The sequence below is a fragment of the Fistularia commersonii genome, chromosome 29, assembly GCF_037954325.1.
Source record: "Fistularia commersonii isolate RoL2024-O1a breed Wild chromosome 29, RoL_Fcom_v1.0, whole genome shotgun sequence".
NCBI classification, from domain to species: Eukaryota; Metazoa; Chordata; class Actinopteri; order Syngnathiformes; family Fistulariidae; genus Fistularia; species Fistularia commersonii.
The window spans coordinates 7378615-7404753 of record NC_141312.1 but is presented as its reverse complement, the minus strand read 5'-3'; the positions used below and the strand labels follow the sequence as shown (position 1 = coordinate 7404753).

Genomic DNA, 26139 nt, shown 5'->3' with positions numbered 1-26139 from the left:
AGGCAGAAGGCAGCCCACAATTAAAAAATGCTATATCAGTGGGTTAAAAATTGAGTAGCCCATAAACAGTGTATTAAAATTAATGTGCTTGTATTTAATTACAATTTAATCTCTCAAGTGTTCCACTTGATATTATTCGAGCGAAACTGTAACTATGTCATCACGTCGATCAGTGAAAGGTGAAAGAATGAGGCACAGTTGCCAAAAAGAGGCCAGTCAAGAGTATCTTAATGGGTGAGAAGAGTTTCATATATTTATCTACTTTTTGGACAAAATACTTTCTGAACAAAATTTCCACGGCTATAAGAGAGGTTGCAATAAATATGTTGTTTAAATATATGAAACATTTTTTTTTCTTTCAAAAACTTATGAAGACCAAGTGAGAAAAGTAAACTTCATTACATATAGTTCCATATTAAGTCACATTCTCTAAAATCCCTTGCCCTTTGCGGTTAAAAACATGATCAGATCGCAGATAGTAAACTTTTTTGACTCCCGCCAGGAAATCGTGAACTCCCACCCCCGTCGGGTCACTCGGCAGGAGTGGTGGAGGTGCTCTGGGCTTGGGTCGTACTGTCGATCTTTTGAAAGTTCTGGTGCTGGATGCAGTACTTCAGACGCTCTTTAAGCGTGACAACTTGAATGCTGCTGTCGTCCAAGGGCTGCAATGTCCTTAGAACAGCTTGGCAGTTCACCTGGAAAGACATCATCGACGCGCTTCAGAACCATGTGCCGGTGGAATTAAAGATGCAATTTTGTTAGAAAAATATACTCACGCCCATCAAATTGTTGAATTGTTCCAAGTTTCTCGCGATGGCCTCTATTTTGGACCCGTTGTTATGGGAGACCTTGAGATTATCTAGGATGTCATGCACCTTGCAGAAAAAACGCTCCTGTCGGGTACAAGGGCCAACAGCAGATTTAAAATGAGTGACTCAAAAAAAGTGCCTGCTTTCGAGGTGGCGATGTGCAGCAGTTACTGCTCTTTTCAATGCAATTTGTCATGCAGTGGGGAATAATACGGATGTGTGTATATATCAGTGGTACAAGGCCTTCTCTGCTGGCCTAAAAAATATCTGAATCACAGACTGATTTTACTTTTATTTTGTCCATGGATACTTGTTAAATAATCCCAAATGGTCTGTTCGCTTCCTTTCATCGCTTGTTCCCTGGCTGTGCTGGTTTCAGACATGTATTTTCACAATAAAGCATTTAACCAATCACATTCAGACATAATTTGTTACCAAGCAGGGTCAAAGATAAAGAAATCTGCCTGGAGGCCAGCAGAATCAGATTCACAGGCGCTCTAGCAAAATATGTGTCGCTGGAACTATTGCTTCAACCAATTAGATTTTGAGTTGCGACGCCAAGGCCTTCTAGAAGGCTACGGCAATGTCAACGTATCACATAGCCTTTGACTTGATAGTCAGAGAGTGTACTAGCCAGAGCTAGCAGGCTGCATCTGTCACAAGCTGCACAAACACAAGTATAGCTTTGTTGATATTACCACTAATTTGTCAACTCATGATGACTGATGGAAGAGAACAAATTGATGTGGTTTGTTTTGCTACAAGAGTTATCTCTGCTATGTAACGGCTCCTTATATATGTATATATACATATACACATACACATACACACACACAAATGCATATAATCAAAACCTAGATTAGTGAGTGGAGTGAAAGAAGAAATGAAGTTACTTGCTGTGACAGAAGAGGATGCAGAGAGGAGGGTTAGATGGAGGGGTCACCCCTGAGGGGACCACTCGAAAGGAAAATATCTTTGTATGTATGTATACATATCTAAAATAAATGTAGAAATCTTTGAACTTAGTCCTCACATCACATCTGCCGTTGCTCTCAGTCAGGTACTTCACATTGTCCACAAAGATTAAATCCTCCTATTTGAACACAAACAGGCAAACAAACTATTAATACAGCAACAACTAACAAAAGCAATTTGACCATCTTGAGGTCAAGTGATCACGGGAGCTCTCACCTCTACGGGATGTTCGGTCAGGTTGAGGATGAAGTCCAGGATGTCTTTAGGCTTCACGATCGGCTTGTTCTCAACTGAATAGCATAGAGCAGACAGCAGAAGAAGAATCGCGGTCGTCATCGTAGCGGCAAGAGTCAGATTGAGAAGTTTGCCTGGGCCCTCTTGATGTAGTCGACTGGTCGATGAGCTCGGAACTGGTTGTGTGGTCTTGTTTTTGCGAGCTCTCAATTTATACAGTTGCTGTGTCTTTTTGACGCCTTTTTACAAGGAACAAATGCGGGGGGACTTTGCAGAGTTTGGCAGATAAGATTTGCTTGATTAGGCTGCGGTTGATGAGAAATTTCAACCGAGCTGCGATACATTTCTATGAAATGGGTCTAAAATGCTCTTTCGGACGGAGTTTTTTATCAGTCCTTGATGTAAGCAGTGGAATCTTCAGTAAAAAGAGATTTTAATTCCAGGCTGTGGCAATGAATTCTGAAAAAATGTATAAGCCAGATCTTTGACCTTATCTGTTTTTTCACAGTGATACATCTCCATGGAATCTTGTCATTTGGCACAAAAAAATAAAACCCAAAAACCTAAATGGCCTTGGCTCAAAGTTTGCCTTCCAACGTCACCATTAATTGGTTTGAAATGATCAAGTCGTTTTATTCAAAAAAAAAAACAACATTTATTTAGAGAATTGCACAGAGAATTACAGTCCGACTTACGTCAACTCTTTTGTTTTCTGTGATCAGAACAAAACGTTATTTTTCATTTGAAATGATTCAAGAGGGCACAGATCGTATCGGCCCGACCATCACCGCATGCCACTTCTTGTGGACTCCTGTTGCCGGGTTGGTGTCTTGGTTTGCACATAAGTTGGTTGTGATGAAACAAAATCAATGTTACCATTATTCCTTTGTGTGATCTGACTGAAATTAGAACTTGAGAAGAAACTGTTCTGGAATGAGACTGAAGCGGGAGGACGGAAAAATGACAGCGTGATCCCCCACCTCAGTGGAGGTAGGAGGAGAGGGAGGAGATGCTGCACTTCACGATCTCCGAGTTCTGGTCCTTGTTCTTCTTAATGCGGTAGAAGTGTTCGATGTAGCTGGATCGTCCGAGCAACTCCACAAAGTCCTCATCGTGGGTGATGACGAGCAGCTGGAAGTTGCGCTGGCGGGAGCGACTCTTGATGATGCTGTGCCGGACGAGACGGGAAATAATCTGTCAGTGCTTGGCGATGCATAGAAAAAGCAATCATCATCTTCTGAACACAGCGTCTGTGTGTTTCTATTTTCCCCTAAATGATATTCCCCATTTCAGTGTCGCCCGACTTAATTTCATGGGCTTAAAAAGGCTCAAATCTGGCATATTTACATCACAGTAAGTAAAATTGCCCCAACTTAAGCCAAATAAGGAATAAATTACATCTTACATAAACAATGAGCATGGCCCCTATGGATCTGTTAAAACAGGACTATATGTTGTATTATACATATGAGCAGGGGAAAACAAACGTACTGACGTTCTCTTTGTGAGTATATATATGTACACACATATACACATATATGTGTGCATATATATATATATATACACACACACAGATATATATATACATACATAAACATAACATATACATATGTATATATACACGTATATTTATACATATACACACATATGAATATATATACATATGTATATTGAATATATATATATGTATATATAAATAAGGACTGTCTCAGAAAATTAGAATATTGTGATAAAATTCTTTATCTTCTGTAATGCGATCAAAAAAACAAAAAATACTTTTTTGTTTTTACCTTGATATTCTGATATTTTGAGATTTTTGAGTTTTCTTAAGATGTAAGCCATAATCAGCAATATTAAAATAATAAAAGGCTTGCAATATTTCAGTTGATTTGTAATGAATCCAGAACGTATGACATTTTTGTTTTTGTGATCGCATTACAGAAGATAAAGAACTTTATCACAATATTCCTGTGTGTGTGTGTGTGTGTGTGTGTGTATATACATGTATAAATGTACTTGATGCATTTCTGAATATGCACATAGCATGCTAATATGTACCCTGAAAATACCCAAGCAAGAACTTCAAATTTACAATTCAGACCAGCATTCTTTACTGCTTAAAAAATATAGGTTGGGGCCACTTAGGTTCATAAAATTGTTCTTAAGTGAACAGGTTGGTTTGAGGTTGGTTTAGTGTTAGCGATACGACATGCCCCTGTGATCACGATCAATGCCAATTCGTTCAAGAGAGAGTCCCCCCGCCCCACATGTGCGTGATTGTGTACGGACTCCACAAGGGCCTGCGCCAGCGACTGGATGTTTTCCCGGTCCAGATTGGTGGTGGGCTCGTCCAGGGCCAGGATCCCGCAGTTGAGGCAGAAGGTCTCGGCCAAAGCCAGACGGATAATGAGGGAGGCCAACACCTGGGAAGACACACGCCCAGCTATTTCGAGAAGTCATTTCCAAGAAAGGGGATCCAAAAAGAAGCTCTACGTATTCAATATTAATCAATTCGGATTAAGGTGTTCGCCGCTACCTTCTGGCCCGCGCTGCAGCGCCCCCTCATATCCAGGGCGGTGTCTCCTTTCACCATGACAACCCGATAGTTGTAAACCCTCCGCTTCACTCCAGCAGACAGGTTCTCGTCCATGTCCGACCTGATTTCCACATACTCTATGTCTGAAGGTGTGGGGGGGCCAGGCGGTAACACCGACAATAAAGAGAAATTATAATCAACCGCTGGATAAAAATGTATTGATAGCAAATGTGCACGCCATTATTTTGAGCCTCACCTTGACCCCTGTAGGTGCTGCGCCAAAGGTCTCTTATAATCTTGTTGATTTCATCCATTTTCATGCTGTGGAATTTCATGATGGTTCTGAGGGCGGAAAAAAAAAAACGCCATCTTTGAGTTTATATCAATTCAGATGAAAAAAAACAGCGACGCTCACATTTAATTTTACGATACACCCTGGGATATGATTTGTCATCTGAAAACTTAGTTTTATAATTGTCATTCCACATTTGACCCCAAAATATAATTAACTGTTGGTGTTTATTTACTTGACATCCAGGTAGAAACAAGCCAAAAAAAAAAATAATAAATAAATAAAATGGCAAATGGTTTCTGGGCGCAGTTTTTTTTTTTTTCTACTCAAGAGGTGCATTGATGCATGATACAAAAAGATATGATGTCAGATTGGCTGGAGGTTGCTTTCCTGCATTCCAAGAAGCACAGTGTCTGTAATCAAGCATATTGATAAAAAGATATAAAGTGCTCTGAAAACAGCGGACTTCTAACCACATGAATCCACTGCGCTTCATCTGAAGTTCATATATGGAGGAGGAGTAGGAGCACACACAAACAGAGAAAAGCTGTGGCCTTATCTATCTATCTGACCTAGTGTTTATCTTTTTCAGTCATCAAAATAATTAAAAAGACTATGCTGCAATTGTATTGGAGACTGTTTGCCTTTACACAATCTTATTTTATACTTTAACAACAATAATTGGGGTAGGGGGGGCACACAATGTATTCAGATAGTTATACCTTCAGGCTTTTGGCTTAATCATTATTACTGCAATTTATTTTTTCCACTAGTTTCACTACTTGATTTATTCTTGATGTTTTATCTATTTTCTACATTGAAATACAGAAGAATTGAGATAGAATGATTGGGACAGCAAATACAATGGCTTTTTTTTTTTTTTCACAAAATATCATGACAGGACATCCAAAAAGTGAGGTTAGTTTTCGAGTTTTTCTGTCTGATTGCACATACACAAATACACAGTAATCTGTTTCCAACTGGGTCACATCGGAAATTTGATAGTGGGTTTCTAAATTTCCCCAATCACCATGACGTCACAGTTAATAGCAAACTGTAGCCTGGAAATATAGCCTGCAAAATCTGCATGTTGCATGCATAGATAATACTACAGATAAAGAAAGGGGGCACAATTTAGTAATAAATGATGCCCCTTCTGGCGTCACATGAGATGTTTTCTGTCTTCCTGAGGTGGATCAATGGCTTTGGAGCTTTTCAAATTAATGCTTACACACACATACATGCACACAGTATGTATGTATATACAAGACAACAAACAAGGCGTAAACACACTTTCCCAAAAGAAAAAAAAAGAAAAACGACAGTGAATGGTTGAGCTTGTTAGCAATGCTTCTTTAGTGCCCAATCGTGACACTCGCCACTTTAAAATTAACCTGTTCATCAGCAAATTACTCCCAACAGGTGTTTTTCTAAGGGCTCCTCAATTTTCCCAGTCATTTGTTACCAGGTTTTTGGAAAGGTGTTGCAAGGATCCAGTACAAAACTAAGTGAATCCCCCCCCACACCCAAAAAAACAAAAAAAAAAACAAAAAACAAATCAAGTCAAAAATATTGTATGTTCAGAGATAGACTAGTCTACTGGAGGAGTCTTATAGAATGGCGGAATTTAGCAAAACATGTGTTGTATGTGTGACACTTGCCTATTGTGTGAACCTTCAAATATAGCGGGATTACAATGACAATTTTGTTGTATCTCTAACACCATCACAATCGGAATTGGAATATCAGTAGTTGTGGGCTATTTAAACATACACATACATTTCTCATGTTTGACACACTGAAAGCTTCACGTTATTGAAAAAGTGTTTATTTTCTCTATCTTAGAGTTATTTAATTGCAGCAACTGCTCCAAAAGGTGCCTCATATACCGAAGGTTTGGGCAATGTTGGAAAGATAAGCTTCTTTTCTTAATCTGAGTAATTCTCAAGTGCAGACTCAAAGAGGAAAAAAAAATCTTCTCTTGAAATGCATTTGTTTGTGAAAACATGTCATTTGCTTTTTTATGACGACTGTCTCTGTAAAAACGCTTATCGGTGGAACGCTCCAAAATTCAGCATTTAACTTCACAGACAATCTTTTCAGTTTCATTATGAATCACTACATACGCATGTACATGCGTTCCCGGATTGAGTAAACATACTGTGATCTGAGTTAACAAAAACCGGAACTGATAAGAAATAAATAGTAACAGTATATAACCATTAACTTTATAAACACAAAAGTGTGACATTTACCCTTAAAAATGGAGGAACTTCATCAATCATCTATATCGGGGGTCCCCAAACTTTTTCCTGCGAGGGCCAAATAACTTTTTTCCCTTTTCGGACAGGGGGCCGGGCCAGTTTGTAACAAAAAGCGTGACGATCGCAGAAGTGTCTAAACGTAAACATTTATTCTTTTCCAGAAAGCCACACATAACCAAACCCCTTTCTGGGATCTTGACAGGAAAAAAAAATATCAGAAAATAAATAATAACATTATTAATGAATAATGTCTTTGTCTCATCTGTCAAGAGATGAGACAAACAGCCTTTTCTTTGAATTGAACAAATAATCAGTCTGGTTCGTATTGCTCAGAATCAGTTGCTATTTGATTTAATGACGTGAATACGGATTTTGGTGACACTTACTGATCGAGAGCCTTGTAGTAGAGATCCAGGTCTTTAATGACCAGCTCCGTTGTCCTCATGACGATCATCCGACTTTTGTATTGCTCGTCAGCTTTGCTGTACTGTTCCTCTCGCAGTTCTTTTCTACGGGTGATCAAAACGACAGCTTTAAGGTTCATTTGAGCGAACAAACATACAAAAAGTAAATCGAACAGGAAAAGTACTTTGCAATTTCAAATCATAGTTCAATAAGTGTGTTTTACTTATGATGCAGAATCTCCTCCTCGAATCCTCTCTGACGCCCCACTGCCATGCTGCGATTTTCCTTCAAGTCATCCAGCTTGCGCTCGGCCTCTCTCCGTTCTCTGAATCACAGAGAGGAATCAGGTCCAAGCATCACGATGAACCCCCTGGTTTCACCACGAGGACCGTCAAATTAACCACCCTACTTCGCTTATTAAGAATGTAAGGCTCTTACTGACGAAGCTGCATCACTTGCATGTTGCCCATGTCTTTCTTAAGAGCCTCACATTTAGCCACAACCTCCTTTAGCTCCTCGACGCGCTTTCTCAGGGTCAGGTTGTCCTGCAGCCAGCGCTCCTGGACCTGAGAAAAAAAAAAACAGAGGATTTCCTCATGGGGATAATTTTCGGATCTTTTCCAGGAGCAATATAGCAAACATGCATTGAGTACATGTAAAGTATGGTTCATGATTGAAATACATAACTGGGGTTTTAATTTGAACCTATCGGGATAATCACTGAAATGTAGGAAGATTGGATTTAGGGCAGACAAAAATTATATTTTTCCATTAATAGCCGGCAACACTTCTGCTGATGTGGTGCTCATTGGCCCATCTAAGGTCAGCTGTGAATGCTATCACTGACATTGTGTGATAAATGAATGTTTAAACATTATTCATGGTGAACAAGCCTCTGTCACACATATCATAGAGAATGAGAGTAGTGAAGTACATGGTTACATTTAAAAAACAAAACCAAAAAAAAAAAAACAACAAAACATTGATATAGTAGTGCTAACCCTATAGATTAGGGGGCAACATGCAACATTTTTTTTTGTTTCTATTCTTTTCTTAGAATCACACTTACATTTGTTTTATTATTAAAAAAAATTTAACTTTGAAAAGTGTCTGACCAGCTCGGCCAGAGCTTTGTGTTTATGTATGTGTGTGTAAGATGAGAGAGAGAGAAAATAAACAAAAAAACATTGCTCTTCCTCCCAGTCTGTGTTTGATAACCAGATTGTGGATTGTCACATGCAGACATGGCAACTACAGAGACTATACATAATGTTTCAGATCTGGTCAAGGTATTTGCAGAAGCTATATTTTTCTTGGATCAACACACATGGAAGCGTGACTTGTTGTCATGTCTCTATCCTTTGAGCTGTCACTTGACAATGTCAAGCTGATCAAACGCCTCCCGATAGGACCACATTATTGATAAAATAATTCTTCTTCTTAATTATTTAGGGTCTATATTATGAGTACATGTCTGACACAGCCTGGTTGATTTTAAAGTTTAACACATGATAGGTTTCATTGAAACATATGATATTTTGTTAAAATGCAACAGGTTTGGTTACAAACATATGATATTTTGTTGAAATGCCGCAGATTTGGTATCAAATTCAAATATAGGGAGACTTTTCCAAAAATCTGAAAGTTGTTTTGTGTGTATCACATAATTGATAACTTCTACAAAACGGTGCAACTAATTGAATGATTTGGAAAAGGCTGTTGGTGGCTAGTACATGATTTCTTAGGAATGTTGTTGAAGTGAAATTTTGAAAATGTAAATACTTGCAGAGATTAATAGAAATAAAGTGTTGCATATTGATATTTATGTTTCCTCTAATTGTTGATCATTATTGCGAAGAGGATAATAATCCGTACCTTTTGAGTGTCTATGTCTTTACGGAAGTTCACCATGTCATTGTTTAACTTTTCTTTGTGCTTTTCGGCCTCATAGAGCTGAGAATTTTTTTCTTCGAGCTCAAGCTCCTTTTGCTGAAATGAGAATGAAAATGGACGTTATATTTTCTTTGAATAATTTCGACAATACCACAGTTAAAATCCATAAATAAATTAAATAGGTTACGGAAACCTGTCACAGAGACTTCATTTTACGCAAGAACCATCTTGAGATATTTACATAATACGTGCCGAGGAACTGGGAAACCAAGAATTACCATAAAAAGACTTTACCTCTTTGTATTTATCTTTGCCTTCTGCGAGGTACCTGGTGATCTCCGTCTCCAAATTAGTGATTGCCTTTACTCTCTCTTTAATGCCGTTGATCTGCCAACATTTGAAAATGTGTTAGGATTACACACTGACACTTGTCAAACTCATTCTTATCATCGAAAGTCGACCTTATTCTTTTTTTTTTTGTACAAGATTTGAAGTCAGACCACACTACTGTCATCCGGGAAACACAGCTGATTACCTCATACTAAATCACCAGTTTTATTTCTTTAGGGGTTGGGGAAGGCACGGCAATATGTAATTTATATAAGTGAAATATAAAGGGGTCACCAGTCTTCCGGGACACTTGGACCCCCTTCAGGTGAGAGGCAGAGTAGGGAATACCCATGTGATACATTTCCACATCATTACTTTACTGAATGATCCTTTCCGGCTCATTACCTGACCGGTGACCGCAAGTAACATTTAGAATTAAGCGGTGAATTTGGCATTAGCTTTCATATTTCTCATCTGAAAAATACATTTCATGTTTTATATTGGTGCAGCATTGAATATCTTTCACGCCTGGGTTGCACCGGATCTGTCCGCACCGAGGTTTTGTTTTGATCCAACGTCATCCTCCAACGATATTTTGATATTATTATGAAGTGTCATGTGATTTGTTTCAAGAAAATATCCATATGCAAGGCCTTCCTCCCTTTCCCCCCCCCTGTATCTGACACCACACATACATATCCAATGAAGGGAGAATGAATAGATGCGTTTGAAGCTGATGTAACTCGGTGCAGTTGTTTCAAAAAGAGGAAGTAGGATATCTTTGATTAGCTCCTGTAGCCACCACCTCCGCCCTGGCAAAAAAAACAAAAATTGCTGGGAATCAATTGGCTACCTGTAGATGACCTGCTCAATCCTGGGCTATTGTGTTGCCCACTACCACTGGCATATGAGTGGTTGTGGTGTGAAAGAAGAAGTGGAAATGATTGGAAAGGCCACGAATCGGCTTTCTGCTCATTTCCAAATAAGGTAGGGGAAAGCCAGGAGGACAATGATCACAAATAAGAGGGCACTGTGTTTGCGGGGAAAGGGGAGAAGACAAACATTAAGCTGTTGAATCAGAATCTCTATGGGGGCAAATACAAGGTCCTGGATGACGACGACAAGACGTCTACCTTGTTCTGCCCTTCCTCTTGCCGCTGCCTTTTTTGTTCCCAGAGCTCCTGCTTTTCCACTTGCAACTTGTCCAGTGTGGATGACAAAGGGGACAGCTGTTCCTTTGCATCCTGGTTGGAGCACATAAGAGCAAGGAGAACACGGATCAGGTGCCGACGCGTCGCTTCAGTTCGCGGTAGCTAATTAACCGACCGACGTAACTAAAAAATGAGTGGTTATATAGCTCCTTGCACATAACCAGTTGTATCGCGGCCGTGCGCAAATGCGAGTGTGAAGGAGATTTTAAAAATAGCAAGTCTGAAGTTCAAACTGAGGCATAAAAGAATAACCTTGAAAAGCTTTTAGAAAGACAACATTCTGAGCAGACTGAAGCTCGCTTGAGAGCTAGCGCCCTCAAAAACATCGGGTACATTTTGAATGTTGCTTAAAAATGTGAAGACTTGTAATCTGATGATATTTATAATAATAGCAGACACTGTTTGATGAATGGAAAGTACCGGTAACTCATTTTAAGATGGCTATCATTTGAGTTTGTCTTAAGAAACGAGTTTCAATCAACATCTCCGACTGCTTTACTTAAACGTTGATTGTGCTAATTGATGAGTAATGTCTTTTATTGAAAAAAAAAAACGTGTTTGTTTCTTTTGTGCTTTTTTTTCATAGCAATACGCCTGTGCTGAACGTTGCATGATGTAGCTTTTTACACAAGTTAAACAGTCTCTACAGAAAGACAAATAAGCAAAACATTGTACCCTGATATCCCTGGTTAAGGCCTTTATCTCAGCGGTGAAATCAATACACTGGTCCTCCAGCTGCTGCTGTTTCTGCATATTGCTGCTCAGCTGAAGTTTCTCGGCTTTCGTCTCATTTACGTTACTTTTCAGCGTCTGAATCTGATCCTGCTGGTCTTGGATCAGCTTTCGTTTCAGCTCAATCTTGCTGTTGGCTGCGAGGACACAAACGATTACAGGAGAAATGAGAGACAAGAGGTGGCAAATTCACAAAAAAAAACGGGTCTTTTGGGGGGTTTTTGAACCCTGAAATGAAGGCTGCTGACAATCAATGTCTGTCCTGTTGTGTATTTAAATTGTCTTATGATTATATTTGACATTGCCGTTATCATCATGCTGATCATTGTGATCGGGAAGTCATGAAATTAAATCTTAGAGCCGGGTTTACAAAACAAAGCCCTGGGAAATAAAGCGAATAGAACCTCACTGAAGGACGATGTTTAACTCATACGGCAATGTCATGTCTTTGAGTGTTCATCTTCATCAAGGTGGACCTGGTGGACGTAGATGTTGGTTTTAAGGCGGCAGGATGACATCTTACTGGTGTCGAGCTTGTGCTGAGTCTCCTGTTTCTCCTGGCTGACTTGCTGGATGGATCTGTTCAGGTCCACCCCTTGGAGTTTGGCTGCATGCTGCGCTATTTTCCTCTCCAACTCTTTCAGGTCCATCTAAAAATGGAGAAAAGCTTGCTCAGTGACGTGACAAAAAAAAGAGTGATTGAAAACTAAATGGCCAAAAGGCCACCTAAATGTGTCACATCCGGGCACACGCATCTCATTAATCTCGCCGACTCTGCTTCTAAAGGTTATTGACGGCACAACTCTCTCCGAGGAAAAACAACTTTGGTCTGGACACGGGTGCGGATCCATTTACGGTGCCTGTTCGTGTCCTGGGGCATCTCTTCCTAACCGAGACCTATCAGTGGCATGAATCCAAGTCAATGAATTTTTAATTTTCATGCGTTTCTTTTCTATAATTGTGTTATTTAATACACAACTAGTAGGAGGAATTTAAAACTGTGCCAGCAGGAAACCACTTCAGAGACTCCTTTGTACCCAAACGTATTTTTTTATTTCTTATTTTTCAAACCGATCGAGTTGTTAGGGAGGAGCACCATGTCTGGAAACGCTTCTGTTTCCAGACATAATGCTGGGTTGTAATGCAGGACAGGAGACAGGAGAACGGTACCAAATATCTCTCCATGAGAGCTATGTCCTGCTGGCAGGCCTTGGCAGTTTCCTCCTTGGACATCATCATTCCCAGCAGAGTCTCCTGTTCTTCCACATCTCTTTTCAGCTTCTCAATTTCTCTGTTCACACTCTGCAGGCGGTTCTTCAACTCCGGCACCTCCTTTTCTTGAAGCTGTACAATGGCCTCCCTGAGAGACAGGGACAAAAAAAAGAAAATTCCTTTTTTTTTTTTTCTTTTGAGCATTTTTCAGTGAAGTTTTCTATATAAAATCTTATGGATTCCTGTGAAATGCTTTCTGCAAAACAAGAGAATTCCTTATATATTTGTGGTTTCTGCTTGGTTTACTGAATTTTTGTTTTGTGTCAAATATTTCTTGACTGCAAATTTCCGTGGAATTCAAAATAACGTTATATGAGGTAGATTTTGTTGTTGAGCTGAATCCCATTTAGTGATTTGAAGAAAACTTTTATGCAGCACAGTCGTGGATATTACATCTCAATTTAAATCTGTCAAATTTCTTATGTTTATGAAAAAACATGATGAGTACAAATGTAGTCTTCATGTGGTTGAAGGAAGAGGCATTTTGATATCTCTTTGAATTCAGATTTTCTTGGCTGAAAATGTTATGTATTATTTTTGAAAAGGTGACGTGACAAAAAAAAAAGACTTGAAACTCACAGTGTGTGTTGGATCTCTACGCAGCGCGGTTCTGAGACTGAGCGTAAACCAAAATATTTCTTGATTCAAGAAGATGGCTCCATCTACTGGTATAAACTTGTAACTAATACTACTACTGAAAATGTATCTAAATGTTGGAATAAATCTACAGTAAATTTGGATTAAATAAAAACCTCTAAGTTCACGCTTGGGCATATTGTGGGATTATTTAGATCACACTTAGTAACAATCTTAACCTACATTGTCTCAGTAGGACCACTGTCACCTAAATGAATCACCCACTGGTCACACACTATTCAAACAAGAAACTCAAATTCTGAATGCAACGGACATTTCAATATGCTGGTTTTCTCCTATGATCTGTTCATCAAATATCGAATTCATATCTGCGTGAATCACCCAAAACACATTCATTGTTTCTGTTAGTAAATTGGATGCAATGGTGACCATTCACAAAATGATGGGATTTGATTGGGTTCTGAAACAAAATAAAATGTCTGTGTGAAATCTGGACAAGGATTTGTAGACCAGGATGTGGCACTTGGGTTCTCAGTGGGTAAGAAAACGAAAAAGCAGGGCTTGAGATAGGATCAAATTCTGTAGTGAATTCTGCTTATTTTCAGTACATCTGTGAAGGCCTTACTTGATTGGTCTGAGTGTCATCATCTCATCCTTTCTCCTCTCTTTCCTCTTCAGGTCCTCCTCTGTGTTTTTCAGCTTGCCTGGAACCAAACGCAATTTGGACTGCATGTCGTTGATCACCTCCTGCAGGTCCGACTCGGATGGGAATGTCCGTTGGCACACTGGGCAGCAGGGCTCCCTCTCCTCTGTCAGCTGGCTGATAAACTGAGTGTATACTGCTGTGGCTCCAGCCAACATGGCTACAAATGTTCAGGGACAGGAACAGAATAAATCAGGTCAGGTTATTATGGAATCACAAGCACAACTGCAAGGCACAGGGGGAAGTTTTATTGACAGCGATTATGATATTTTCAACATCTCTGGATTTATTTGGAATGAGGCAAATTCAACATCTAGTCAGCATCATTTTCTTTTCCACCGCTACACTTCCTTACCTCAGAGGCACAGCATGGCTGAGCTCAGGATTTAAAGGAGCATAAATGTCATCTTCTAACATGGTCAACAGATGAAAAATAAACACAAAATTTAGATTGAAGGAGAATCTGATTGCACTTTTATGTTTAAATAGCATAAGTTTATGAGTGATGTATCATATAAATGTGCTATAATATTTTAGGGGGCATAGTGGCGGAGTGGTTAGCATTTCAGCCTCACACCACAAAGGATCCTGGATTCCGACAAGGGGACCTTTCTGTGTGGAGTTTGTATGTTCTCCCCGTGTCTTCGTGGGTTTCCTCTGGGTACTCCGGGTTCCTCCCATAGTCCAAAAACATGCAGGTTAATAAGTAAAAAAAATTGGCAAAATTGCCCTGAATGAATGGGTTGTCTATATATGTTGCCCTGCGGGTGTACCCCGCCTCTCGGCCAATGACAGCTGGGATAGGCTCCAGCATCCCATGCAACCCTGAGTGCGAAATAACCGGCAGAAGATGGATGAGTATAGTATTTTAATATTACAAAAAATAGTTTCTGTCTATTGTGATTGCTGTTATGGGTACTCTGTCTTTATGCTACTTTAGATTTCCTTTGCTCTGCATGCACTTTGACTCCTCTGGCTATGTGCTTTGGAATACTTCATAAGGAAAATGTTGTTTTGGGAGTGATGTCTCTTAATGTGAGAGCGCAAAGACCAGACATCCCCCTCCCTTTTTTTGATATTTAATTGATTTTATTTCCTGAGTTAGCAACTTGCTCCTTTCCTCTCACTCACTGTTCGTAAGTATGTAGTACCACATTCCACCACAGGATGGCGTGAAACCACTGTGATTAGTTTGCCGAGACGCGGTCACAGCATTAGTTCAGTGCTGTGTCGGCGGCAAAGAGGTTGGACGCCAGTAATGTGGCTAATGTCTGTGTTACAGGTAAAGATTTATAACGACACGTAAATAGGTAGAAACGAGCGAAAGAGTGAAGTGAGTGAATGGCCGTTTAACTTGTGGGGTTGAGGTCGACAGTAGCTTGGGTAGTGCTAATAGCATGCGATCGCTAGCCGCTAGCTAACTGTAGCCTCGTGGCGGGGCTACTGTGCATTGGAGACGAGTGTCGTTTTGGAATGTGTGTAAATGTACGAGTACAGAGGGTAAATGGGAGCAATTGCTATACTAGTTTTGTAAATAAGGAAAACTGTGATTAGTTTGCCGAGACGCGGTCACAGCATTAGTTCAGTCCTGTGTCGGCGGCAAAGAGGTTGGACGCCTGTAATGTGGCTAATGTCTGTGTTACAGCCGACAATAAAACCCGCAAAACCTACACACTGAATCATCATCAGTCACGTGTGCAACATTAACAATAAACAAACCGAACACAAAAAAAAAAAACTAATAAGCTACATTAGAGCTGAATGGGGGACACAGTTTCAAACAGTTCTTAAGCTTTAGAAGCTTTGCATGTTGTTAAAGGTACATGCTTCTAAATATGAAATGAGAAGTGACAGCCCCCCCTTTCTTTTTTTTTTTGTTTTGATAAACACACATTCCATTAGAAATCACTCATTTTGTATTAAAGCAGACAAAAAAGGTTTAAGGATTATTCTGGTGCTACTCGGAGTCATGATCACGACAGATCCAGTTGGCGAAGCCCAGTTTATGAACATATTGTTGGGTTATGATAGAATATATACACACATATATGTGTGTATATATATATATATATATATATATATATATATATATATATATATATATATATAGTGTTTGAGTTGGATGCAAAATAGCAAACATCTGATCCTTACTGCTCCACAGGTATGTGAAGTAAAGTGAGCGTTCTGCTTGGTTGCTAAATTACTGTTTGCTTAATTCATGAGTGAAAAATGGTTTGTTTTTGAGATTACATTTTATGATAGTCATCTTCAACGCTACTCCCAAAGTAAGTGGGGCTGTTTTTTTGCCATTTGTAATGTTGACCGCTGAAAGGTACCTCTTTCACAAAATGACCTTTCATAAATATTTGTTTTGTTTGAGGTGTTGATGTTATTTGGTATCACAGCGTGTACCAGTGATATGATTAAGAGCCAGAAGAGGTTCAGGTTAACAAATTTAAGAGCATTAAAGTTTGTGTGACATATTTTGCCGGTGGATGGCGATTGAATTGATACGGTAGAATATGGCTCCGGAACCTAATTCAGAGGTTGGCTTTGGTTTGCTTATTTACAATGTTGTGCCAGTGTCGGTCAAGGCTCATATCACTTTGCTTTTATTTGTATGTGATTTACTTGTATTTTCCCAGGATTTCTGGGAAACAATCAGATCTGATTCAGATCAAGGACCCTCGTAAGTTTTGTTTTAAATCGTTCACCTCTTTGTTTTGAGGTCTTCTCCAACTCCTCCTGCAGTTTGCCCAAATCCTGCTCCAGATCCTGACTACCGCACACGTTGAAGAACTTTTCTTTGTCAATGGCCAGCTGCTGTTCCTTCTTCCGAAGATCTGTGGTGATGTGGGTTTTGTTCTGCTCACTGGATGCCAGGTCCTGTCTAGACACGATGAAAAGCACAGAATAAAACTGCTCAGTGGTACAGCAAGGCATAGGAAATACTATTATTTGACATTTTCACTGTGTGGGAGTTTTAATGCAAATAAACCATACTTGACTTTGGTGAGTTTGTCCCTGGTACTGATAATTTCCTGAGACTTTGCGTAGATCCAGTCGTCCAACTCTCTCTTGTTGGGAAAGTGGCCCAGCAATGATAACAGATCGTCACTGTGACGAGACTTGATTTTGCGAACCAGCTCCTCCTTGTCCGTCTGCACAAATGAAATCATAGACATAAGCAAACAGAAAAATGTGGAAAACATGGAGGCAGGGGTTTAGGTGGGACGATGGAAGGACAGAAAGGCAAACGGGCAAGCAGAGTAGTGGCAGAGCCCCGTTGCAGCCACTTGTGTAACACTTGTGTCCTCCAAGTGTGTTGAACACCAAACTGCTCCCCTGGTACTGGTGGGCGGCTAATTGCAGAGAACGAATTTCCCCACAAGGGATTAATAAAAACATAAATTATAACTTGCAGTTTCACTCGGTGAGAGACAAACATCAGAAATAGTTTTCTTTTATTATGTCACTCGCATGAAGGGCCTTGAACGCACATCAACAGTTGCTTTTTAGTCACAAAATGCCAGTTTACCTTGTCCTTTTTCAGCATGTCCACCTGTGTGCATATGGCTGTGTGCGTGTTAAGGTTCTCCATTTCTTGGTCGAGCTTTCTCTGCGTGTGGTCGAGTTTAGTCTTTTCTCTTTGGAGCTGGTCGATCTCGGCCCTAAGCCCCTCCACAGTGGAGTTCTGCAGCGCGCTCTGCAGTTCACGCTCCTGATGGGCAAAACAAAACACATCAGAAGAAAAATAATAATAAAAAAAAGGTCCACTATAATAAATTGGGCTGCCATTAATATTTCAAAATAATGTTTCAAATCTACACCGAAGGTAAGATTTCTTTTGAAAAATAAGGATTGGGTAAGAAATAATGAATCTGTGGACATGATCCATCAAATACATATACACATATATATACACATGCTATTCATATTAATGGTACAGCTGGAGTGATCCAATGTATTTTGATACAAATGTAAATACATAGTTTCAGTGTCGAAGGAGTTGCAAGAGATGAGGAACCTACAAAAAATGATGAGACTGTGTGCAAACTGTTGTTAGAAGAAAATAAATATTGCACTTGCATAGATTTCATGTGTTTGTAATTGTAAAAACTGATTCTTATGTATGTGGTCCAAGTGCTATTACACTGCACCACAGGCTTTCAGCAGTAATTGGTGTTTTCCAGAGGATGTTGTACATTATGCAACACAACATGGAAAATAATTTATTTTTGCATTTCTGTTACGCTGTTTGAGAACATAGGTTTCAAATAACAAGAGGGAATTTAACCCCACCCCCCCACCCCCATCTACATAAATCAAGGACTTCAAAAATACTTTTAAGACCATGTCATGTCAATTTAATATGCATGTGAGCCATACAAATAGAACAAAGAGCTATGACTTCCAATGCCGTGCAAACAGAAGATGACGCAACATCTTCCAACACTGATCAGCCAGTCATCTTCAAGGTGATCTTGGTTACTTACTGCTTTGGCCAATTCATTTTCCAGCTCTTGCAAACGGCCGGATGAACCCTCCAAACTCTGAAGCTCTGCTCTGACATTTCTGAGTTCTTGCTGTTTCTTTTCTTGCAGGTCTCTCTTGAGTTCTACTGTTCTATTCAGGCCCGTCTTTTTATCCCTGATTTCATCAAGGGATTGCTGCTTAAGTTGTTCTTTTTCTTGAAGATCCACCTGTAAGAAGGCAGACCGAGTTCTGGTTTAATACAAAATTTGTTCAAGGTTAAAGATATACAGATAACACCAGTCATTTGATTGTCCCATAAAACTGAAATCAGTTATAATTAAGTGAAGTTTTGCTTAAACTTTAAAACTGCCATATTGTATAATAGAAGCGCAAATCCATTAGTGCATATTAGAGCTTATTTATGTTGTAAAAATCAATAATCCCCTATTGCTCTCACACTGAGTGACAAAGTCAGATTATAAATTTCTCAAATTAATGCCTGGTGTTGTTGAACAATTGACTCCAATATGCTGCCAATCCATCAAGACGCAAAGGGTGCTAAAATCAATAATCCAGTACGGCTGCCACAGAAAGTGAGCGACAGCAAGCAAAATAGTGATTATCTGTCAGCTTTTAATTTATGGGATTTGCAAATGGGAGCCCCACATGTACAGATGTTCATATGAATTACAGCCACGAGGTATATGAGGCATTTGAGGCATTTGCATATCTCAAATGTATTACCCTATATCTTGAACCTTGAAAGTTGTTTTTAAACTTCGCACGGTCAAAATGAATGCTTCGTGTGGTGCCATTACTTCACTCCAACGATTCCTTACCAGAGCTTTGTTGAGTTCCTCTTTTTCCTGCTCGAGTCTCTCTGTGATGTGCTGATGAAAACTCCCGAGTTGAAGAACGGAGAAAGGCGGTCGGTCGTATCCCTCCATATCCAGGTGTAATGACAAGGAACGGACCTAGAAGCGAGGGAGGGACAGAGATATGAATGGATGGTCGGTTGTTTTCTTTTTAATTTAACTGGTATATGTACATCCTCAGCAGTATTTTTTAGAGGGAGGCTATATTTTAACATTCTCAACACTGAGTATTTTCTCTACTGGTAGTACCCGCAGAAGCTCAAGCAAGGATCAGGACATACTTTTATTTCTAATTCCCATAATACGCATGATTTGAGATTTATTCTGTAGATACTCCTGTGCAAGGAAGCTGACTATGAATATTTTAAGCCCGATAGGAACAAGTGTGAAGTGCTGTCTGATATCGATGTGCACTGCATCCCAACTTGTGTGTTAGTGATGCAAATTAAGGGCACAGAGAAATATTGGTGTTTTCACACCTGAGTGTCACGGCTCTCCAAGTTTTGAGTATGGCGGTCAGCCTCCAGCTGTAGACGACCTAGGGGAAAAACAAAGATGTAAGGTCTCGTGCCAGTACTGGAGAATTTATTTTTCTTCCAGTATTTGTGATGGGTTCATAAGATCGATTCCGGCACGGTCTGGCTACGTCGCAAGGAGTCATGGAATCACTGTACTTTGTCGCAAAACAGCTATTCTGTGACAATTGACACATTGCTTCTACAATATTTTAGGACACCTGTCAGAAGAGAAAGCACCAAGCACCAAGTTCAAGATTCTAATCACAAATTAATGGGAAAATTTAGCTGATAATGTGATAACTGACCATAATTTGTGATTTATAGCCTGTTAAAAGTGTTTTCAAGCAAGTGCTGCATAACAAAATTTTGAAGTAGGCTGTCTTATGACTGTCAGTGCAGTTGCATCTCATATGCTTCAATGGCCATAATATGTACATTTAGACTTAAGTCAGGATCTCTAAATCAGTAAAATATTGCCATGCAAATTATTGCTCTTCAATAAAGTATGACAAAGTATCAAGTCTATCAGCTAATGTTAATATCAGCTGCAGATCTGCTACTTTGTTCCACTGAGGTCTGCGTGCAGGTGCGATGGTACCTTGTTCAACCAGGAGGTCAGCCTTGACTCTGCTGAGTCTCTGGCACTCCCAGCTGGCTCTCTCCAAATCTTTCTGGCAGTCTGTCAGCCTACGTTCCTTCTCCCTCACTGTTCTCTGATGGTTCTGGTAGAGCTCCTGCAGCTGCTCGGTTGAGCCCTGAAACACCTGCCGCGCACACAGACCCCTGGCTTGATGTTGACATGCAACCACAATAAATATGGCAAACAAATGACTCACCTAATTCACATATTTACACAGATGCTACTATTTGAGGAGAGCAGATTTCTTTCTGCATTGCGATTCCAGAGCAGAATTTCTCAAGTAAATAAAGAAGGCCACAGGCAAATTAAACTGAAAATATTGGACTAGGCTGGAATACACAGACAAGTGTTTAATTGCTACACAGCCCATAAATTTTCATGTTTGACCTCCAGGGGAAAATTAAGGCACATGGGGTCTCACAAGATGAATCGCAGTGTAGAACCTTCCAAATGGTGCGAAATGTATTCATATAAACAAAACTGTGATGAAGTGGTTTATCATTCACCATCTGCTGCCTCCATTTTCTCTTAAAGCTGTTTTCTTCATCTGAGTTTTCATTTCGATCCATTTGATCAATTATTTATTATTATTACTTCAAGCAGCTAGACCATTTTTTAGGTGACCTCAGCCAATGCATAACTCCAGAGCCACAACAACAGTGGTATTTAATGAACTATACTATACTATAATATATATATTGTTTACTATAACTATACTATAAACTATAATTTCTGCTTTTTTCTAAAAAAAGTTTGGCACAGAATTGCATTGAAACACAATGTTTATACACATGTTATTAACATATTGTAAATTCCGTTACCTGCTCCATTGTTTCCTCCAGCTCCCTGTTATCCTCTTCCATTTGTATTTTTCTGCTGTCTAAAGCCTTAATATCATTGTCCAACTTCATCACCTTTCCAAATTTCGTATCAATATCATCCAGTTGAGTCTTAAAAGAAAAAAGAATGGAAAATAAAATTTAGTATTGGTTCTATGTCACACAGGATAATATAATATACATATATAACATAACATAACATATATTATTCAGTTTCATTCACCTAATTTAAACTGATGATCCTGCCAGATTACCATAAGGCTTTACCTATTTTATTTTGATTTTAAAACAGAAAAAGAAATAGGCTTTAAGTTTGAGTCCAGGCTTGTGATATTATCTAGCTGTTTCTTTTTTAAATGGAAAATTGAGTTTCGGATTTGGTCAGACGCCGATTCAGATATCTTTTCAACACACAATAGCATGGCGCGGATGGTAATAACAAATATAAATTTGAGTTACTTTTTCGTGTTATATAGAACTTTGGGAAATAAATTACAAAAGCTTCCTTATCAAGATTAGACACTTCACTCCATACACTGTCTGCTTACCAGCACACACACAAAGACAGACCAAAAATGTGATTCAACAACCTGAAGAGGATTGATCTGGTTCTCGATCTGCTGGACCTTATCCTTGGAGGCCATCAACTGCGCCTCCTTGGTGGCAAGGTCTTCCCTAATCTGCTGGGCTTTTTCCTTATTTTGCTTCAAGTAGCGCAGTTCCACCTGACACTCTTTGACCGTCTGTTGCTGTTTGAGACGCAGCTGTCGCATTGTTTCCAGGGCTTTAATATACCTTAAAAACAACAGGTGAAATGTCCTTTAAATCACAATTGCAAACTGAAAAATGCATGTTGCAGTTTCTTTGACAAAGTGGATGAATGTTTATGTCAAACAATAGAAAATGATCACAATAAAATTTGCGTTACTTGGTGGCTGCGAAGATAGAATCGAACTTCTCTTTTAGTGCCTTTCCCTCACTGAGTGGCCAGTTAGACTCCTCTTGGTGACAAAATATAACGTGATTCAGCACAGGTTTGATAACGCCCAGGGCGGAAATCATCTCCCGGTCCAATTCACCACACTTAGATGACAAGCTCACCATCTCACCATTTCTAGATGAACAGCAATGGAAATTGCATGTAAGGAAAGTGAACAGAAATGAATGCATGTAAGATAAATAAAAAAGTAAAAAAAAAAACAACAAAAACAACTTTAAAGAAATATTGGAGAGCTTTGGCTTACCTTTTTCTGGTGATGACCTGCTCAAGGCTTTTGAATGTGTAGTTCTTGGCTTTCTGGGTGCATGACATGGAGCGCTGTATGCTAACGGTCTCCCCGTTGACATCCGTGAACAAGAGTCGAATCTGTGCTCTCACATCTGTCTCATGAGCATCCTGGGACAATATAATAACCTTGATTAGTTAACGGTTGTTAAACATATTATATAAACATGTTAAATCAACATAACTTTTACATAACTTAGATTTCTAGTGGGTGAGCAATTCTAAGGCTTTAATCAGGTGATAATCTGAAATTATTGTTCGATTCACTATTAAAGAAAAATGAAACAATTAATAAATATTGTTTTTTTTAATCAATCTTAATTAAATCCCCAGTGGGCCTGCGAGTAGTCTGAAGGGTCATACTTAAATTTTTTAATTCTAGGTTAGTATTAGTAAAATATGTATAAAAAAAACTAAGAAAAACAGAAAAGGAAAATGGACTAAAGTACTACAGCCTACCCGCACATTGTGTCAAAATAAGTTCTACATTAATTATGATAAATCATAGTAAATAAATAAGCAGTTAAGTCATCAATTACTTATTGCTAACACAAAGATAAAAGTGTGTGTTCACCTTTGGATCATGGACAAAAGCCCCTCCTTTTGAACCAGGGGGAAGTTCTCCTGCGGTTGCATACTTAAGGCACTCTATGATGGTCTGACAGCGGAAAAATAGCAATAAGTGACATCTGATACAGTCAACAGCTGTATTTATCATTTTGCATCACACTGTCTTACTATAGCATAAATCTCTTTCAAATATTTAAAGGGATGTCGGAAGCAAAGCCTTTCCCGCTGCACAAATATTAATTTCAACAGCATGCAGTTATTTGCTCCGATTGTACTCCATGGTTAATGATTTGCAGTCCTGTACCGTTTTTCCTGCTCCATTGGGACCGACAAGCACCGTCAGAGGGGAGAAGAAGGCAATCACTTGTTTGTCTTTATCCTCGATCCCAAAACTCCTCACCCCGAGGATGCTCATCTTGTCTATCTTGGACATTGTTGCTCTGTGATGCAGAATGAAAAGATGAAAAATTGAAACACAGTCCAGCAAAAGCCTATAATAGACTAAACCAACTATTTCACTTCAGCTTGAGAACATTTTATTCTTTTCCTTAATAGTCACTATTACGGGTTCAGCCTTTTTTAAAAGCAAAGTTTCGTTGTACATTATAACAACTTGGAGGCTACTGCTATTTTCAGCTGGCTCTCACTGACACAGGCAAACATCTGTAGTATTTCTGCAATATCAGACCAATCTAACACTCTGAGTTAGTCGTTTATTTTTTCTTACAATTCTAAAGAAAAGAGGCAACCCCGAAGATGGAACTGAAGGGAATATATCTTAGGTTCATGCCATTTTTAGAGGAGACCTTTAAATAAGCCATAAGCCGACTAGCGGGGCATCAATATTGTTGTTGACTACGACGCAAACGAAGTGTTGGCAACTCTGAATCGGCTAAGCTAGCGAAGCTTTACTTGGCTGACAATCGGCGTCATTATATACCATGAATGGCAATTTCTTATAAAGTCAGCAATAAGGAACGGCAGTAATGATGTTCATTTGTAGCGAAACTGTCCTAGAAACGCTACAATGAGTACTCACGTCACAGTCGGTGTGTTTCGGCAAATTATACCTCAATGAAGTTTTCGCGCTGCTGTAATCGTGACGTCACAACCGGCGACTTCCGGCTTCCGGGAGTGGAAAGCGTTTCGTTGGGGATTCATGCGTGTTCTTTAAACAGACAAAAGCACCCTACCATCGTTACTCAGCGAGGGTAAAAGGCTTTTTTTATTGTTATTTCTAGAAGGCGCAGTCAAATGTCGTTGACGGGCCCTGAGACTCGGTGTGACGAAGACTCAGCACCTCAGCAAAATCTTTCGCAAGTTCTAATAGATCACCACTAGAGGGCAGTGTTTCCCCTTGGAATAACATAACTGTCAAACCTGATGAATTCCCTGCATGGCGATTTTTTCCCTTCCTTAGACCTGCTGGATTAGCTTTTTTTGTCGTATAATTATGTTTATGTCGGTTCCTGTGAGGCTATCAACATGTGCAGCGCTTTACAGCAGCATTTCGATTCAGTACCTATTAACATTCCTGGAGGTCACATTGTAGAACAAATTCTTTTAGCACCCGGTTAATTTTCCCCAATTGTGCAAAAATAAAAGGAAAAATGTAATCGTTTATCTGGAAATTGCAGGCACATGAGCTATTAATCATATGCTCACAGGCTCGACATCAAGGACTTGCAAGACAACCTACAAATATCCCTGGAAAACCTGAGAACATCATATCTATGGCTCCTCCCCAGGTACACACATACACACTCACACACACACACAATTTCTCTCTCACGCTCTTTCCTTGCTTGCTCACTCACTTTCACTCTGACAAACTACCTTTTGCTTTCAGCCCACTGATTCAGTCTGTCTGTGTTATCAGCCCACTGACTCATCGTGCCTCGGTCTGTCCAGCTCATGGCCCTCTTTCTATTTTCATCGTGTCCTGACATTAAAATGCCACGACCTTATGTCTTGTGTTGGACTACTAGAGCTATTTCTGTGATGTGTGTATGTGTGTGTGTTACTGTGAGTGTGTTTTTGAGCGTGAAAGCTGACAAGTCAACATTTGCCTAAATAACTGATGGAACTGTTTTACTTTAGATAGTTACCGAGTTGTTTTTCTTTAAAAAGAAAAAGATGAAACAGCACAAAATGACAGCGGTGGAGAAAATGTTCACAGAAACTGCATGCCAATCTAAATAAATGAATTAATCAGATGTGTGACACTAAAAAGCGACATTAACAGCGATTTCCTCCCGTTCCACCACATTCGGCTAAAATGTCTGAATATGCAAACTGTAAATAGGAACACATTTGGCCCAGAAATATTTTTTTTTTTGCAGCAAAAGTCAACAGAAAAGCAAATATGTTCTTCCATGTATTCTAAATAATTCATACACATTGTAAATAAATAGAAGTTTCGAGTGGTGTACAACACAAATTCATTTTGAGTACAGTTAAGCTTTTAGTTGTTTTTAGAACATTAAATCACAGGGCACTTATCAATTTTGAAACAGGTAGAAAAACTTAGAATAATTCAATTAAGGTGATTTTTTAAAATACTTCTCAGATCTCTTGGAAACTATTTGTGGTCTTACCTTTATTTATATTCAATGTCCATGCATCTGTCCTTCTCCCTGAAAAGCTCCGTTACTTTGCAGTAAAGGTTCTCCTTATTTTGTTG

At 39.3% G+C, this 26139-nt stretch overlaps 2 protein-coding genes across 2 annotated transcripts; both read right to left on the bottom strand.

Moving 5' to 3' along the window:
- Positions 1 to 238: 238 nt before the first annotated feature.
- On the bottom strand, positions 239 to 2183 carry LOC147216885 (uncharacterized). Its single transcript, XM_086177323.1, has 4 exons — positions 2001 to 2183; positions 1843 to 1902; positions 777 to 893; positions 239 to 695 (listed from the first exon to the last, which is right to left on the bottom strand). The coding sequence occupies exons 1-4, from the start codon at positions 2118 to 2120 to the stop codon at positions 531 to 533; spliced, it is 462 nt and encodes a 153-aa protein (XP_086033449.1). The 5' UTR covers positions 2121 to 2183; the 3' UTR covers positions 239 to 530.
- Positions 2184 to 2648: 465 nt separating this feature from the next.
- On the bottom strand, positions 2649 to 24624 carry rad50 (RAD50 homolog, double strand break repair protein). The gene is made up of 28 exons (XM_086177225.1): positions 24496 to 24624; positions 23761 to 23896; positions 23461 to 23544; positions 22846 to 22997; positions 22530 to 22715; positions 22192 to 22396; positions 21584 to 21712; positions 20721 to 20886; positions 20084 to 20142; positions 19569 to 19703; positions 18750 to 18956; positions 17792 to 17974; positions 17257 to 17414; positions 16968 to 17143; positions 14176 to 14413; positions 12852 to 13041; positions 12205 to 12331; positions 11625 to 11818; positions 10872 to 10982; positions 9703 to 9795; positions 9391 to 9504; positions 7954 to 8081; positions 7739 to 7840; positions 7497 to 7619; positions 4811 to 4896; positions 4555 to 4697; positions 4308 to 4441; positions 2649 to 3186 (listed from the first exon to the last, which is right to left on the bottom strand). Exons 2-28 carry the CDS (start codon positions 23887 to 23889, stop codon positions 3000 to 3002), a joined length of 3939 nt encoding a protein of 1312 aa, XP_086033351.1. The 5' UTR covers positions 23890 to 23896; positions 24496 to 24624; the 3' UTR covers positions 2649 to 2999.
- Positions 24625 to 26139: the final 1515 nt, after the last annotated feature.

Bases quoted from the DNA above. Each gene is read 5' to 3' on its own strand.
- rad50 (XM_086177225.1), bottom strand. From the start codon at position 23,889: ATGTCCAAGATAGACAAGATGAGCATCCTCGGGGTGAGGAGTTTTGGG. The intron at 17,144-17,256 runs GTATGGTTTATT...CATCGTGTCTAG, and splicing joins GACAAACTCACCAAAGTCAA to ACAGGACCTGGCATCCAGTG. The intron at 8,082-9,390 runs GTACGGATTATT...TTTTTTTCTCAG, and splicing joins AAGACATAGACACTCAAAAG to GTCCAGGAGCGCTGGCTGCA.
- LOC147216885 (XM_086177323.1), bottom strand. From the start codon at position 2,120: ATGACGACCGCGATTCTTCTTCTGCTGTCTGCTCTATGCTATTCAGTT. The intron at 1,903-2,000 runs GTGAGAGCTCCC...GTGTTCAAATAG, and splicing joins TGACCGAACATCCCGTAGAG to GAGGATTTAATCTTTGTGGA. The intron at 894-1,842 runs GTGAGGACTAAG...TGTACCCGACAG, and splicing joins AGAGCAACGGCAGATGTGAT to GAGCGTTTTTTCTGCAAGGT.